The sequence below is a fragment of the Lithobates pipiens genome, unplaced genomic scaffold, assembly GCF_037356315.1.
Source record: "Lithobates pipiens isolate NorthernLeopardFrog02 unplaced genomic scaffold, aLitPip1_a1.2 Scaffold_13, whole genome shotgun sequence".
Classification (NCBI taxonomy): Eukaryota; Metazoa; Chordata; class Amphibia; order Anura; family Ranidae; genus Lithobates; species Lithobates pipiens.
The window spans coordinates 181,170,799-181,189,313 of record NW_027507718.1 but is presented as its reverse complement, the minus strand read 5'-3'; the positions used below and the strand labels follow the sequence as shown (position 1 = coordinate 181,189,313).

The 18,515-nt window shown below is 45.8% G+C and overlaps 1 protein-coding gene across 3 annotated transcripts in view; it reads left to right on the top strand.

Moving 5' to 3' along the window:
• Nucleotides 1-18,515, top strand: part of LOC143974486 (protein mono-ADP-ribosyltransferase PARP14-like) — a 197,508-nt gene that overhangs the window by 101,062 nt on the left and 77,931 nt on the right. For all 3 annotated transcript variants that reach the window (XR_013272233.1, XM_077475944.1, XM_077475943.1), the window contains exon 8: nucleotides 14,305-14,448. Coding sequence is in view for 2 of the 3 variants with exons in the window: in XM_077475944.1 (XP_077332070.1) it covers nucleotides 14,305-14,448 (144 nt within the window). In the remaining variant the exon portion in view is untranslated. The remainder of the gene's footprint in view (nucleotides 1-14,304; nucleotides 14,449-18,515) is intronic.

Sequence of the window (18,515 nt, the reverse complement as noted above, 5' to 3'; positions counted from 1 at the left end):
GTGGATCTGACAGGCACAGTCAAGTTTTAGCAATGGCCCTTTGCAGGCAGGAACTCAAAGCCCCTTATAGTGTACCAAATTACAGTGATCAGCTTGTATTACTCCTCCTGTGGCTACTGGTCCCAGCATCACCTCTTCAGGCACTGCCAACCCACCTGGCTGCATCTGCCCCTTTCACTAACTGTCCAGACTAACTTTCCTCCACAGTCCTCTGAAGGGAAATCCTGAAAACATGACCTGTTGGTGCGCCTTGAGGACTGGAGTTGAGAAACACTGCTCCAGACCGACTCACACCCTGCTGACTCTTCACCAGCCCACCCGCCTGTCAGGAGATCTCCCAGGGAAGGGATGAAGACTTGGCACAACGCTGTCTTCAGGGTGAACTGGATACATGTGGGAGTCTCCTACCTTGCAAGTTCCCAGTAGGGCTGTTGTACTCACACTGACCTCACACTTGCTGCCGTGCCTCCAGGAAGGGCTTCCTCGATGTGTTATGGCAGGATCCTACCAGGAGCCGAGCCCCAGTCCAAGGTCACCCCCCCCCAGACTAGGGGTTACCCCGAAGGCCCCCCAACAGTCTCCACGGCACTACATCTCCATCTTCCACCTGACTGCCCTTGCTGGCATGGATCAAGCCTATTTATGAGGTAAGACTTGCCCCCTGCCAGCCCCCTACTGGGGATTGGCTGAGGCAATCATAAATATTCCAAACAGCCCCTCCTCACCTCTCCTCACCCAGCTCTGGAAGTTTCAACAACCTTCTTGCTAGACCAGGGGGAGGCACCAGAAGAGCTGTGAGGAAGAGTCATCCAGCCCTCACTCATTGAAACCTGACCCAGATTTACAACTCAGGCTTAGCACTGAGCTGAACTAAATTTTCCTACACTAACAAACCTATACAGCAAAAACCCATCTTACATCTAGCACACACTAGAGGGTGTTACATATCTCGAAGTGAACAGTTATAATCCATAGTCAAAAAGGAAGTCAGCAACAGATTGTATCACACAGGGCCGGTGCTACCACTAGGCAGAGTAGGCAACCGCCTAGGGCGCACTGCCGCCTAGGGCGCAGCCAGGACCACTGGTTTCCCTACTTTGCGCAATGACAGCACACTAGCACGGCCGGCCGCGTCAGCTCCACTCACACACACAGAGAGCGGCATGTTTGTGGGCGCTCCGCTCCCCCTCCCATCTGCCTTCACTTCGGGCCGTTTCTCATTGTTTTCTGAATGGGAGGAGCGAGAGAAGTGTGGGAATCCCATTCTAATAACGGGGAAGGCCGTCCCGTCCCGTCCCGCCCCGGGGCAGGAACACTTAACAGGTCACAATACATTCACAGGCACCCTCCTGCCTCTACTCGACCCTGACTTGAGCTCTGGGACAGAAAAGTACACTGGTAGCTATTGGCCACGCCCACCACCACACGGAACGTCCGCCCCTGCTATTGATTGGTCGTGTATCCACAAGCATATGACTCCATGATTGGCTGCTCTGACGGGCTGTTTATTGCTGAGCTAGGATTCCATGCAACATGCCTGCCTCTTGAGAAGCTGACACTAACATCCAATACAGTGAGTGAAGTTCTTCTACCTGTCACACTGCCCTCCACCACCATCACCTGTCACATTGCCCTCCACCACCATCACCTGTCACACTGCCCTCCACCACCATCACCTGTCACACTGCCCTCCACCACCATCACCTGTCACACTGCCCTCCACCACCATCACCTGTCACACTGCCCTCCACCACCATCACCTGTCACACTGCCCTCCACCACCATCACCTGTCACACTGCCCTCCACCACCATCACCTGTCACACTGCCCTCCACCACCATCACCTGTCACACTGCCCTCCACCACCACCACCTGTCACACTGCCCTCCACCACCATCACCTGTCACACTGCCCTCCACCACCATCACCTGTCACACTGCCCTCCACCATCACCTGTCACACTGCCCTCCACCATCACCTGTCACACTGGCAGTTTTATATTTAGATGTTTTAATATTTTCTACTTTTTTTTAAATTGTACTTTTCATTTTCATTTATTTATTTATTTTGGTGGGGGGGGGGGGGGGGGCGCAAGTAGCTGGTCTTGCCTAGGGTGCAAAATAGCCCAGCACCGGCTCTGGTATCACATGTCTAGTTACATCCAGTCCCTTTGTTAAAGAATATGTAAAGCCAAACATTTATATTCCTGATATGGGCTGCTGTACCATGTACTTATATGAAAAAGTATCCTGTTCTCTTTGTTTTGTTTCCTTTGTGTGAATTCCCTGGTGTTCCTGCCAGTTCCTCAGGTGACCAAACTAAGCAGGAGAACACACCGTGGTCAGACTCATCCTGACTACCCCCCCACCACCCTACACAGGCATTCACTAGGAAGTTCAGTGTGGTACTGCTTCTCCTACCCGAGCTTATGCAGCTGAGAACAGTGATTATGTGATCAATAAATATATATAAAAATGTATAAATATATATTTTTTCCATTTCTATATGTATACATAATTGTTTTGCCTTTCACTTCTATTTTGAACTGAATGGGTTGTTTTACAAGGTCAGGGTTGGCATATTTGTTTATTTGTTACAGGTACTTCTATAGCACTGACAAATTTTACGTAGCACTTTACATATATATTGTACATTCACATCAGTCCCTACCCTCAAGGAGGAGATCCCACTGACTAAAAATCATGTCCCTATTTGTAGTGTGGGGGAATTAGCTTGTGGGGATCACCTTTCCTGAATGACAGTCAGCAAAACAGGCACTTTCTTAAAAATCTGGCAGATGCCAGGTTTATTTGCAGGAGGTTTGCAAAGTAAAAACAAACAAACAGTAAATTAAATGCTTTCTGTCCAGCACTAACTAAACAAATAGTCTCCTCTCTATACAGTGCGGGACTGGTCCCCGTCCCCCACAAAATATACGGAAAAGCAAACCTTTTTTAGTCCAACAGCCAGAGCTCCTTCCTCTCTCTCTCTCTGGTTCCTTCCTGAGTCTCCAAAATCAGCCACTGCTGTGCTGGATATTTAACCACTTGAGACCCTTTTCCGGGACTACGTCTATTGACGTAGTCCCAAGCACGAGTGGCCTGCGCGCCCCCTGAGGGGCGCGAGCGGCGCGCTCTGTGATCAGCGAGTCTACGAGACTCGCCTGATCACCGATCCGTGCAAGGGGTCGATCCCTATCTCGTGATCAGCTGTCAGCCAATGACAGCTGATCATGTGATATAAAGGAGCCGGTAATCGGCTATTATTCCTCCTCTCGCTGTCAGCGCGAGGAGAAAAAAAAAAGCCGGCATCAGTCCCGATCACGGCCAGCCCTGCTAGTGCCCACCTGCCAGTGCCCACCTGCCCCTTGCCAGTGCCACATTAATAAAAAGTAAGTGCCCCCCGTCAGTGCCACCCAGCAGTGCCCACAGTGCCACCCAGCAGTGCCCACAGTGCCACCCAGCAGTGCCACCCAGCAGTGCCCACAGTGCCACCCAGCAGTGCCCACAATCTCCCTTAACAAATGTGCTGCACCCCAGTGCCACATATCCGTGCCCATCAGTGTCATCTACCAGTGCCCAGCAGTGCCGCCCATCAGTGCCCAGCAGTGCCACCTATCAGAGCCACCTATCAGTGCCACCTATCAGTGCCCATCAGTCCCATCTATCAGTGGTACCTATCAGTACCCATCCGTGCCACCCATCCGTGCCACCCATCTGTGCCACCCATCCGTGCCATCTTATCTGTGCCCATCTTTGCCCATCAGTGCCGCCTTATCTGTGCCCATCGGTGCCTCCTTATCTGTGCCTATTAGTGCCGCCTTAACTATGCCTATCAGTGCCCACCAGTGCAGCCTATCAGTGCCCACCAATGCAGCCTATCAGTGCCCACCAATGCAGCCCATCAGTGCCCACCAATGCAGCCCATCAGTGCCCACCAATGCAGCCCATCAGTGCCCACCAATGCAGCCCATCAGTGCCCACCAATGCAGCCCATCAGTGCCCACCAATGCAGCCCATCAGTGCCCACCAGTACACCCTATCAGTGCCGCCTCATCAGCGCACTTCAATGAAGGAGAAAAATGACCTGTTTGCAAAATTTTATAACAAACTATTAAACATGATTTTTTTTTTTTTTGCATCTTTTTTTGTTTGTTTAGCAAAAAATAAAACTCCGAGCTGTAATTAAATACCACCAAAAGAAAGCTCTATTTGTGGGAAAAAAATGATAAAAATTTAATTTGGGTACAGTGTTGTATGCCCGCGCAATTGTCATTCAAAGTGCATCAGCACTGAAAGCTGAAAATTGGTCTGGGACTGAGGGGGGTTTAAGTGCCCAGTAAGCAAGTGGTTAAAGTCCAGCTGACTGTGGACTCCAGTGGACTTGAACATCCAGACCGGAACCCAGCCTGCCACAGAGGCTGGAAAAACCTGGCCGGATTTTGGTTTAGTCCCTTACAATGGCACAAATGTGAGGTGAAATGTACCAATTATCGTGTATATCACCTCGCATACCTTCACATATCCTCCCCCTCTGCTCAAGCCCCTATGGCTGAGCACTTGACCCAACCATACAGCGCACGCAAGAGAGGGCATCTGCATTGTTTTGGAACTTTCCTAGCCTGTGTTCCACCATAGACCGAAAGGGCTGTAAAGCCAGGAACCACCTTGTCACACAGCCATTTTTCTCCCTGTTGTCACACATTCACTTTAAGGGAGCATGGTCGGGGACCAGTTGAAATTACCTCCCCAGTAGGTAATACCTCAGGGAGTCTAAGGCCCATTCAATGGCGAGACTCCTTTTCTACGGTTGCATAGTTCTTTTCTTACTTGTTCAGCTTCCGGCTCAGGTATACAACTGGGTAATCCTCCCCATCCCTGTTCTGTGACAGTATACCCTATCCGTTATGGGGACGTCAGGTGTCACTGGTACCCGGTCTATTAGAGGCGTGGACGTGGCCAGTAAAGTCTCTCTGTCCTTCCAGGGCTTTAAGAGATTCACGTGGTAAATTTGGTGCGCCTTCCTTTTCCCTGGCTGGCAGACTTTGTAGTTTACCTCCCCCACCCTTTCAACAACCTCAAAGGGACCCTGCCACTTGGCTAGGAACTTACTTTTCACCATGGGAACCAGTACTAACACTCTGTCCCTGGGGCTGAAAAAATGGACCTTGTCACCCCGGTCATAGACCCTCCTCTGGGCCTCCTGGGCTCGCTCTATATGTTCTTGCACCAGGGGCCAGACAGCTGCGATTCGATCCTGCATCAAGGAGACATGCTCTATGATGCTTCTATATGGGGTGTCCTCACCTTCCCATGTTTCCCATGCTTCCCATGGCGACATGTAGCAGCTCCCTGGGATGTCTACCATACAAAAGCTCAAAGGGGGAATAGCCTGTGGATGCCTGCGGAACCTCTCGTATGGCAAACATGAGATATGGTAGCAAAAAATCCCAGTTTCTCCCATCTTTGTCGACCACTTTTTTCAGCATACTTTTCAAAGTTTTATCAAACCTTTTGACCAGACCATCCATTTGGGGGTGGTAGACAGAGGTACGGAGATGGGAGATTTTGTATAATCTACACAGTTCCTTGGTAACCCTGGACATATATGGGGTACCTTGATCGGTTAAGATCTCTTTTGGGATCCCCACTCGACTAAACACCTGAACCAATTCTTTGGCGATAGTCTTAGTGGAGGTGTTGCACAAGGGTATGGCCTCAGGATAGCTCGTTGCATAGTCTAGGATCACCAGAATATGCTGGTGACCCCAGGCATATTTCACAACCGGCCCCACCAGGTCCATGACAATCCTCTCAAATGGGACCTCGATTATTGGTAGAGGGACAAGAGGGCTGCGAAAATGGGGCGACGGTGCCAACATTTGGCATTCGGGGCACGATTTGCAGTACCCCTTGACATCTGCATGCAACCTGGGCAAGAAAAATCTCTGGGTGATTCTCTCCCTGTTTTTTTCGATACCGAGATGTCCCCCCATTACATGGCCATGGGCCATGTATAGCACCACCCTGCGGAAGGGTTTGGGAACCAGTAGCTGTTCTATCTCTTCCTCTCCACGTTTTACCACTTGATAAAATAAGTTTTTAATTGAAAGACACCCCCCAGTCAGGATCTACGGGTTCCCCATCCAACATCTTAACGTTTTCCCTGGCTCTCATGAGGGTGGCATCTCGCAGTTGCTCGGTACAGAAATCTTCTCTCCTGACCTCTAAGTCGGGTAGCACATTCTGGCTACTCTCCTTGTCAGGGTCAGAGGTGTTCTCCTGCTCGTTACCCTCGAACGGGGAGCTAGCTTCCATGTCCTCTGGCTCCCCAGATGGAAAAGAAGAGGATCTCCAGCTTCCTCAATCCCACCAACAGCACCCCCTTCCTTTCGGCAAAAAGGGTTCCGTTGAAAGTTTCCGTGCTTCCCCAGCAGGGGGAGCTCTATCTACCAGCCTCCCTTTGCTCTCCCATAATCTCCAAAATGGGTAAAATCTCTCCCCACTAAAACTTCATGAAGCAGTGAAGGTACCACCCCCACTGAATGTGTTAGGCTACCCCAGGGGGTATCAACCTCAACCACAGCTTTCTGGTAGTCCTGTGTGTCCCCATGGATGCAAATTACCCCAATAGTACTGGGGTGTAGTTTTGTGGGGTTTATAACAATTGTTCCTGACTAGGGTCACCGCACTAACAGAGTTAGCAGGGCTGTCAGTGGCTTTCCATCCACTGAAATAACACACATCTGTTTTTCAATGCGACTTTGACACGATGCAGTACATGTGACCTGTGCAAACAGAGAAATGCGTTTTTTCATATAAGCATAATCGCATTGCATTGGTTTGTCATTTATAGGACAGTTTGCAGCAATATGCCCTAATCCAAGGCAAGGAAAACATCGTATAAGCTCTACCACCAGTCCTCTTAACAGTCCCAAAGACCTTCCTGGCTTCTTTGGCCAGTCTTTGGACTGTTCTTTGGCCAGCCTCATCTGTAACAACAGTCTTATCAAATTTCCCCAAGCTTTCGAACCCTAAAACAGTCTTACCAGAACCGCTGGGAGATCTTGCACCCCTAGACAAACCGAAGTGGGGCGTAGATGGGTTCACCAAGTCCGCAGTTTTGGGGTCCCCCTGTCCAACCCACTTCCTCAGGGCAACGCAGGCACTGGTCCATTACCCACTTGGCTTCTCAAGGGCTGCAACCACTTCCTGATTAGGTGGACCAGGCCAAACATTTGAGAACGGGGCAGCTTTCTGCTGGAGAAGGACCACTGATGCACTCGCTGGGCCTGGACTGCCATGGTGACACCTGATAGGGAAATCCCAGAACTTAGGGGATTCCAATAACATGTTGACTGCTGAACCACATTCAAAAAGATGTATTTAATATTCAAGCCTATAGTTTTTAGCCATAGGCAGGGGAGCAAGCATATACAGTAGACATGGTGAAGTAATTGCTCTTCTGAGGCTGGGAGCCTTAAAACATACAATTCTAAAAGCGGGTGGGGGTCTTGTGAGTCTCTTTAAAGGCCTAATCAAGTTGTAATTGTATTTACATTGATAAACAGATGGTCATTTGGCACCTAGACATCACTTCCAAAGCTCTCTGGGAAAATGCCCCTTCACAGCTGGAGGTGTGAACGGCACTTGGACACAATCAAGACAGCTATCCACACACATCCTGAACATTTGCAACAAATACACTTGCTTAATCAGAATACATGCTTTTGATAATCATGACAAAATTGTTTATAAATAAATGGTGATTCCATTTACCCGATCACACCAAACGTGCAAGTATCTCTGTCTTTAGAATCTTATAGTCCTGGGCTTTATCTTGTTCTAGAAAAATATGCCTTTTGGGGTTCTTCTGTTAGAAATGGGGCCAACAGACCCGCCCACTGCTCTTTTGGCCATCCCTGGCGGACAGCGACTCTCTCAACATCAGCAAAACAGGCACTTTCTTAAAAATCTGGCAGATGCCAGGTTTATTTGCAGGAGGTTTTGCAAAGTAAAAACAAAACAAACAGTAAATTAAATCCTTGCCGTCCGGCGCTAACTAAAAAAATAATCTCCTCTCTATACAGTGCAGAGCTGGTCCCCGTCACCCACAAAATATATTGGAAAAGCAACCTTTTTTTAGTCCAACAGCCAGAGCTCTCTCTCTCTCTCTCTCTCTCTCTCTCTCTCTCTCTCTCTCTCTCTCTCTCTCTCTCTCTCTCTCTCTCTCTCTCTCTCTCTCTCTCTCTCTCTCTCTCTCTCTCTCTCTCTCTCTCTCTCTCTCTCTCTCTCTCTCTCTCTCTCTCTCTCTCTCTCTCTCTCTCTCTCTCTCTCTCTCTCTCTCTTCTCTCTCTCTCTCTCTCTCTCTCTCTCTCTCTCTCTCTCTCTCTCTCTCTCTCTCTCTCTCTCTCTCTCTCTCTCTCTCTCTCTCTCTCTCTCTCATCTTACCTCACATACCGTCACAGTAGCCACACCCAAAAAAATGACAAACATTTTCATATGTTTTCAAACAATTGGTTACAGATTTTTAAAACAAGAGGCTGATGTTCAAGGTATCCCTCAGCGAGTTGAACAGAAAAAACTGACAGATCACAGTACTAACACAACCAACGCTGGTGCGGCGCTCTCCCCAGCTGTGGTATTGTATTCTGAGTCTGACAGACCCCCCACCCCCCCCCCCACAGTACACTGATTAACCATTGGCTGCGAGTGCTGATCAGGTGCTGGTTTTCCAACATGTCCCTTCAAAAAAAGCCAGTTATTAGACCAGCTTCCGTCAGACTGCTGTACACACTGATCGGTTCCTGCTGAACTAGCTGATTTTTGGACAGTGTGTACCCAGCTTAAGTAGAGAAATTAGGTATTACACACAGTGAAAAATCGTGGGCATGGCCCAATTTCAGTAACAGAGGGGGGATCTTTAATGCCGCATACACACGATCGGAACGCGGTGACATACAACACATAGGGACTAGAAAAAGGAAGTTCAATACCCAGTAGCCAATAGCTTCCGTCTCATAGTTGAATCTGAGCATGCATGAGTTTTTGCATGTGGGAATTGCATACACACCATTGGAATTTCCGATAAAAAGTTTTTCCATCGGAAAAATTGAGAACATGCTCTCAAATTTTTGCTGGCGGGAATTCAGCCAGCTAAATTCTTATGGAGCATACACACGGTCGCATTTTCCGATGAAAAGCTCTCATCTGTCTTTTGCTGGCCGAAATTCCGATTGTGTGTACGTGGCATAAGGTATATGGTTAAATAAAATGTAAGCCTACCTGCTCTTTTTCAAGAGTAAGTGATGCAGGGGTTAGAGGTGAGTAACACACAGAGTGCAGAGGTATAGGTGAGCAACTTTGACACCAAAAACCTGTTGTTTCCCAACAGATGTCAACAGAGTGAAAGTCATATCTAATTAACTTGGAATCCCAGAAACTGATTGAGTAACTAAGCTGGGTGTACAACCACAGGTTACACACGAAGACCACACAGTGCATCATTATCTACTATATTAACATTTCCTATTGCACAGCAATGTTCAGTTTAATAGATTAAATAAACTGGACACTCCATAACATAGATGTACTGGCTAAGAAGTATTAAATACCTCCTCGTAGCCCTCAGACTGCCAGGTCTGAGGCTGGGTTCACATCTAAGCCGCATGCGACTCACAGCAGGGGTTCTGTGCGTCCCTGTTTTCCATTTCAGGGACGAATCTGGGGGGGGAGCCAAAGACGCACAGGGACCTCTGTGAAATCCGCTCCGCAGCCGCAACAGAGATATGTGAACTGGCTCCAGCAAATACAGAGCCTCATCTCTAGCAAATAGACAGCCCCATAACCAACAATGAGACAACTACAATAACCAGCAAATAGACAGCTCCATATTCAGCAGACAGCCCCATGACCAGCAAAGAGGCAGGCCCATATCATATCCAGCATAGAGACAATCCTTTCCAGTTTAGAGACACTCACAGACTCACATCCAAAGCAGCATTAACAAAACCCCATCCTGCATGAAAACTTTACCAAGAAAGGCTGTACAGCTCTTTTTTTTTCTCTCTCTCTCTTTTGCTGCAGCCAGGACTATATACGATCGCTGGCTTATGCAGTCTCCCATTCGTGCCTGCTTCCATGTTTGTGTCTGGCATAGGTGAAGGAACAGTGTTCCAGCAAATTCCACCAGAAAAAAAGCCATGTTCCTTACTGTTCATAAGATAAAATAGCCTTACAGTGGTTCTAAAGGCTGAAGGTTTTTTACCTTCATGCATTCTATGCATGAAGGTAAAAACCTGTGTGCAGCAACCCCCCAGCCCCCTCAATAATTACCTGGGCCCCCTCTTGATCCCACGATGTGTACGAGAGCCTCTGCTCTCCGGGGACTCTCACTCCTCATTGGCTGAGGCAGAAGCAGGAGCTATTGGGCTCCTACTGTCAGTGAGGAGAGAGAGGGGACAAGGCTGAGCCATGGCTCTGTGCGTGATCAGACATGCAGAGCAGCAGCTCAGGTGCAAGCGGTTTGCTCTGGGGGCACTCGACAGGAGGCAGGACCCAAGAACAGGGGGCTCAGTACTGCTCTGTGCAAAACCAATGAGTATGACATGTTTGTTACTTAAAAAATAAACAAGCCTCTGATAACACTTTAAGTGGACCAGAAGAGTTAAAGACCATTCAACCAATAGAGAAAAAAGTCTAATACAGGGGGTCCCCAAGTTGCAAATCAGATTTGTTCGTAATTCGGACACACATGTGCAGAACGGCTTTTCCGATGTTTTCCGCTGTTTTCCAAGGCCGTTTTCCGATGTTTTCCCCGTGTTTTCCGATGTGCCCACCGGCGCCACCTGCCGTTCGTAAGTAGGAGTTGTTCGCAAGTCAGAGGTTCATAACTCGGGGACCCCCTGTACTATAAGGCTAACAAAATTCAACCAGAAGAGGATATAGACTGAGAGAGACCTTTGCCTCATGTAAACAGTCTATGGAGATTCCTGTGAGAATGACTGTATGAATAGTTACATAATTAGTCTGGCTGAAAAAAGCCACAACCAATAAAAGAAAAAATGATACAATCCTATAGGAATGGGTATTGGCTGAGAAAACTTCCAGCTGCAGTGGAAAGTGATACAGTTAACAGTGGTACAAGTACCTTTGCTAAATGTGACAGCTTCCTACTGGGGGCTCTTTACAACCAGAATCGCATCTGCACCTGGCACATTCAGCTGTCAGCTGAGGATTCATGGCTGACAGGTGAATGTAACAAAGGGGCAGGAAACGTGTACAAAAAAAACTGCATCCCCACAAAATTCATATGAGGCCCTTTAGGTCTGGTATGGATTTTAAGAGGGACTCCACAAAAAATAAAAAATAAAATAAAATAAAAGTGTGGGTTTTTCACAAAACACCATAACAACCAGGAGGCCTGAGCAGGACGCGGTACCATTTAGCAGTGGTAGCAATGCTAAACGTTTTACTTCATACTGCAGCTGCAGGATTGCTTGGTCAAACACCCATTCATTTGGCCATTGGCATTTCCATAGATTTTTACACAGTGCAGAGGTATCCCTCATGTTTTTTCCTTTCTGGTTCGAATGTTCTTAGCTTATCGTGTTAGTCCAGTTTCTCTGCTGGTCTGTAAAGTGCAACAAAAGCAACAAATAGAAACTGGCATTACACACATTACAAACGTTATGCTTATTATTTGTCAATTTTGCACAAATGCTTAGACATTCGCAAAGTAAATTTTTTACAGTGCCTTGAAAAAGTATTCACACCCCTTCAAAATTTTCCACATTTTGTCATTATACAACCAAAAACATAAATAGATTTTATTGGGATGTTATGTGATAGACCGACACAAAGTAGCACATAATTGTGAAGTGGAAGGAAAATGATAAACGTTTTCAAATTTTATTTTTCAAATGAATATGTGAAAAGTGTGGCGTGCATTTGTATTCAGCTCCCCTAAATCAATACTTTGTAGAACCGCCTCTCACTGCAATTACAGCTGAAAGTCTATATATAAAAGTAGGTTGTTGGATTAATTCTAGGGACAGATTGTCATATCCACTGCCCTGAAAAGGTAGTTAAAACAAAATTAGAGAGAGTACCATTCCCCTATGAGGTGATGGGACTTTCCCAGAAATGTCCCTGTCTCTGAGGTAAGTACATACACAATGGATGATAATAAAATATGAATTTATTACAAATTATACACAATATACAAATTTAATCAATGGTAGCACTAGGCCATATACAAAGTTGACCAAAAATGATACTCAGTCCATAAAAGCTTGAGAGATGCTTGTATGTACAGTAAGCCGACGTGTTTCGCAGACTTCTTGTCTGCTTCTTCTGGGCAGGTCAACATGCAACTGTATCAATATTTAAGTTACAAAAAGATAACATTAGTATCAATTACAATGAATTGTAGATTTTCAGGACAGTGTGAAGCAATACACTGGGCAATACAATGTGAAGCAATACACTGGGCATAATAGTATAGGGCTGCTTTCACACTGATGTGCTGCAGTTTACCCCCACCTGTAGCTGTAGTGTACCTGCAGCTTTCCTGCAGGTTTTCTGTACTTAGCCATAGATTTCTATTATATCTTGCTGTTTTACCCCCCCCCCCCCCAACTTAAAATGTGAACAAGCCCTAAGGGTGCCGCTGCCGAATGCAACTAAGTGCTCATTCATAAGTGCAGCAGGCACTGTTGCTCCTCTGAAAAGTGATCTGTGTGTTTATAAGTAGTAAGATGGTGATATGTTGTCTCCTCACCACCTTATTGAAACCTATGATTGCTGTGCAATGCATGTGATTGCGACATGGTAGTATGGCAATTAGAGCTTTAAATCAGGTGTGAGGAGGCAACACTGAGCGACGCTATGCCCAGTGATCTTTGACTTCTTCCGTATTTTTAAGGTAGATCTCCACCTCTTTAAGGTTGCCTACCCCTGATCTAAACCATTCCATTGTAGCTCTGGCTGTATGTTTAGGGTCGTTGTCCTGCTGGAAGGTGAACCTCAGCCCCAGTCTCAAGTCTTTTGCAGACTCTAATAAGTCTTCTTCTAAGATTGCAGTGTATTTGGCTCCATTAATCTTCCCATCAACTCTGACCAGCTTCCCTGTCCCTGCTGAAGAAAAGCATGCCTTCAACAAGATACTGCCACCACCATGTTTCATGGTGTGTTCAGGGTGATGTGCAGTGTTAGTTTTCTGCCACACATAGCATTTTGCTTTTAGGCCAAAAAAAATAAATTTTAGCTCATCTGACCAGAGCACCTTCTTCCACAAGTTTGCTGTGTCTCCCACATGGCTTCTTGCAAACTGCAAATGGGACTTCTTATGGCTTTCTTTCAACAATGACTTTTTTCTTGCCACTCTTGCCACAAAGGCCAGATTTGTGGATTGCACGACTAATAATTGTCCTGTGGACAGATTCTCCCACCTGAGCTGTGATCTCTCCAGCTCCTTCAAAGTTACCTCCTGCTTGTCTGAGGAATGCTCTCCTTGCCCAGCCTGCCAGTTTAGATAGACGGCCATGTCTTGGTAGGCTTGCAATTGTGCCATACTCTTTCAATTTTCTGGAGATGGATTGAACAATGCTCTGTGAGATGTTCAAAGCTTGGGATAGTTTTTTTTATAACCTAAACCTGCTTTAAACTTCTCCAAAACTTTATCCCTGACCTGCCTGGTTTGTTCCTTGGCCTTCATGATGCCATTTGTTCACTAAGGTTCTCTAAAAAAAAACTCTGAGGGCTTCACAGACCAGCTGTATTTATATTGGGATTAAATTACACACAAGTGGACTAAATTTACTAATTAGGTGACTTCTGAAGGCAATTGGTTCCACTAGATTTTAGTTAGGGGTATCAGACTAAAGGGGGATGAATACAAATGCACGCCACACATTTCAGATATTTATTTGTAAAAAAATAAATTAAAACCATTTATAATTTTCCTTCCACTTCACAATTCTGTGCCACTTTGTGTTTGTCTATCACATAAAATCCCAATAAAATACATTTACATTTTTGGTTGTAACATGACAAAATGTGGAACATTTAAAGGGATGTGAATATTTTTCCAAGACTGTATACATAGATTTCAACTCAACTATTTGATGCTTATTTTGTCTGTACTCAGAAACTGAAATGTCCATGTCAATAACGCACTTTCTACTTGTAAATTTTATTTGTTTGTAAGATTATTATTTATTCAGATTACATCACAAGTTATTCTTTAAAAAATAACGGTATGGCAAACAAAGCATAGATAAAACATTATTCCCTTTACCGACAGGTTCCTTTAACAACATATCTTTTGGTCAGTGCCATCGAGAGAAAGCAGGGAATATGTCAATAGATGTAATATACAATGATATTACAAAAGAAAGAACCGATGCTGTTGTGAACTCCACCAACTTCAGTCAGTGGAGCAGAGAATGTGAGTTATCATTTTTAAAGCAAAATAATTTATCTGTACAATTTCTTGTATAAAGGCTCCCAAGAATAAAACGGCACCCTTAGACCCCTTTCACACTGAGGCATTTTTCAGGCGCTAAAGGGCTGAAGCGTCTGAAAAACGCCTCCCCTGCAGCGCCGAGTGCTTTCACACTGAGGCGGTGCATTTGTAGGACGTTAGAAAAAGTCCTGCAAGCAGCATCTTCAGAGCGGTGGAGGAGCGGTGTATACACCACTCCTCCACCTCCCCTCCACCCACCACTGCCAAAGCGCCTGGAAAGCGGCTACTAGCGGGGCGCTTTTAACCCTTTCTTCGGCTGCTAGCGGGGGTTAAAAGCGCCCCACTAGCGGCCAAATAGCGCCGCTAAAACGACGGTAAAGAGGCCCATGGCTCAATGTGAAAGGGCTCTTAAAATAGTGTCATTATTCTTTATAGTAAAAAAGGAGGTTTAAATATGTATTTGCATTCCTTCTAAATTTTGTTTTTATATTTAATAACTAAATGATGCAGAACTTGCTCATCTCAGTTTCTATATTAAAAGATTTGGCAAAACATTAGGCCTCTGATAGCTTAAAGGAGAAGTCCAGCCTGAGCTCATTTGGCTGGGCTTCTCCTATGGGTCAGAGGAGTGCAATTCGTTTTTCACTCCTGTGACCCATTTTCAGCAGAGAACGGTCTGAAGTCCGCTCTCTGCTTATGTCACTAAGATCAATACAGGCACAGCGTCATCCCAACTCTAAAAGTTTGGATCCGCCAGGTGCCAGGACCGATGGCAATCTCAGTCTTTCAGTGAGGTGAGGAAACCGAGCCATCGGCGGTGTTCGGTGGCTCGGTTCCCAGTGAAGAGGCGACGGGGGACAGATGCGGCATCGGTCCGACGCTGCATCCACTTAGGTAAATATGAATATGGGATGAAAAAAAAAGTCCCATACTTCTCTTTTAAATACCTGAGAATCTGTGTACATGGTAAATTTAAGTGATAATACACCTTTTAGGAAATTTTTTAAAAATGCATATATTTTTGCAGAAAAATAATGTGCATTTATCATTTTTCACCCAGGAGCCTGCAAAGCATTGCACCGATGACCGCTGGATCTCGGTGCAATATGAGACTCCTGCAGACACTTACTCAGTTTTACAGTTTTTTTGCTCATACATCTGTATGGGCTGTTTGAAAGTTGGAGGAAGTGTCAATAAACTACAAGGGTGCTCATCAGCGCCCTCATAGTTCATTGATAACTACAAGCCAGCAGACTGGACTTATAGTTTATTAATTCCTGGATTCCTGTGAATTAAAGATCCTGCCAATTGAGCAGAGCCCAGTACAGCTGATCAGTGACAGAGGGTGCGGAAAGAGGCTTCCCCACCTACTGTCACATGGGAAGGGGTGAGTGGGGATAAGTGGGGATGAGCGGAGGAGAAGAGCTGGAACACCCTAAATGGCATCCTGACATCTCCTGAATAGATAGGTGTATTGGACGAGCACAACATGCCACAACACATATGCATTATTGCTTGTTACAGTGTGCGTACAGGTGCATTTGATAGTTGTATTGGAGTGTCATTCACAATGCATGACCTCACAGCACACCAACAAGGTTTCCTTGGTCTGTATGGGCCATAAATCCAGCCAAGTTCAGCAGTTCAGACTAGGACTACATGGGTGATTCTTAGAAACTCACTGAACAAACAGATCAAGCAGCAACAAATCGCACACAAATGACCATGATTGCACAATGCCCCCAATGTATGTGATCATTAATTACATGTTGCTTGTAAAGCTTAGACCATAGGAAACCACTTGTATAATATGTTAAGCTATCAATTTTTACTCCAATCAATGAACCACTAGCAATTTTAGAAGCCGGTTTGAGTTCATTTAAATCATTCATGTAGCTTATTTTTACCATTGTTTTTTTTTTTTTTTTAATCCCAATAGCAGCTTCCAGTTTTACAAAAAAATCTAGTTATCTGAATTAACAGCATGAAGATTTCAGGGTATAGGTATACAGTATCTCACAAAAGTGAGTACACCCCTCACATTGTTGTAGATATTTTATTATATCTTTTCATGTGACAACACTGAAGAAATTACACTTTGCTAAAATGTAAAGTAGTGAGTGTACAGCTTGTATAACAGTGTCAATTTGCTGTCCCCTCAAAGTAACTCGACACACAGCCAGTAATGTAAACCACTGGCAAAAAAAGTACACCCCTAAGTAAAAATGTCCAAATTGGGACCAAAGTTTTAATATTTTGTGTGGCCACCATTATTTTCCAGCACTTGCCTTAACCCTCTTGGGCATGGAGTTCACCAGGGTTTCACAGGTTGCCATTGGAGTCCTCTTTCCCTCCTCCATGATGACACCATGGAGCTGGTGGATGTTAGAGACCTCGCGCTCCTCCACCTTCCGTTTGAGGATGCCCCACAGATGCTCAGTAGGGTTTAGGTCTGGAGGTCAGTCCATCACCTCTATCCTCAGCTTCTTTAGCAAGGCAGTGGTCATCTTGGAGGTGTGTTTGGGGTTTTTATGTTGGAATACTGCCCTGCGGCCCAATCTCTGAAGGGAGGGGATCATGCTCTGCTTCAGTGTGTCACAGTCCATGTTGGCATTCATGGTTCCCTCAATGAACTGTAGCTCCCCAGTGGCGGCAGCACTCATGCAGCCCCAGACCATGACACTCCCACCACCATGCTTGACTGTAGGCAAAACACACTTGTCTTTGTACTCCTCACCTGTTTGCCACCACATATGCTCGACACTATCTGAACCAAATCAGTTTATCTTGGTCTCATCAGACTACAGGACATGGTTCCAGTAATCCTTCTGGGACAACAGCCATGCAGACTAATTTGATGCAGTGTGTGGCGTATGGTCTGAGTAGTGAGTGGCTGACCCCCCAACCCTTCAACCTCTGCAGCAATGCTGGCAGCACTCATACGTCTATTTCCCAACCCCAGCATATGATGCTGAGCACATGCATTCAACCCCTTTGGTCGACCATGACAAGGCCTGTTCTGAGTGGAACCTGTCCTGTTAAACCGCTGTATGGTCTTGGCCACCATGCTGCAGCTCAGCTTCAGGGTCTTGGCAATCTTTTTATAGCCTAGGTAATCTTTATGTAGAGCAACAATTCTTTTTTTCAGATCCTCAGAGAATTCTTTGCCATGAAGTGCCATGTTGAAATTCCAGTGACCAGTATGCGAGAGTGAGAGACATAACACCAAATTTAACACAACTGCTCCCCATTCAGACCTTGTAAGCCTAATGAGTCACATGACATCGGGGACGGAAAATGGCTAATTGGGCCCAATTCACAGGGGTGTACTCACTTTTGTTGCCAGTGGTTTAAACATTAATGGCTGTGTGTTGAGTTATTTTGAAGAGACAGCAAATATACACTGTTATACAAGCTGTACACTCACTACTTTACATTGTAGCAAAGTGTAATTGCTTCAGTGTTGTCACATGAAAAGATTTAATACATTTTTTACAAAAATGTGAGGGTGTACTCACTTTTGTGAGATACTGTATAAAGCAGAGTTGAGTTGGCTGTTGGATGACAGTATAATAATATTATATTGAGACACTTTAATGACAAGCATGGTATCACAGAAATTGCAGAAAGCCAATGTGATGCCTATATTTAACAAAGAATCAAAGCTTTTACCAACTAACTACAGAATATTTAGTTTAGCTTCTATAGTCGAGAAGATACTTAAAAGTTAAAGAGGAGGGCCAGCTTTAAAAAAAAAATTTTAAAAGTCAGCAGCTGCATACACTGTAGCTGCTGACTTTTAATAAGTATACTTACCTTTCCAGGGCGCCCGCGATGTCAGTCGCCCGAGGCTGACCCGTCCCTCGGGTCCCGCCGCCGCCATTTCAACGAAGGGAAACAGGCAGTGGAGCCCTGTGGCTTCACTGCCCGTTTCCTACTGCGCATGTGCGAGTCGCGCAGCGCTTTGTGAATGGGGCGCGCTGTGTTATGGGACACACAGTTCCCAGAACACACAGCGCCCCATTACCCAGAAGACGCCGCACGGAGGA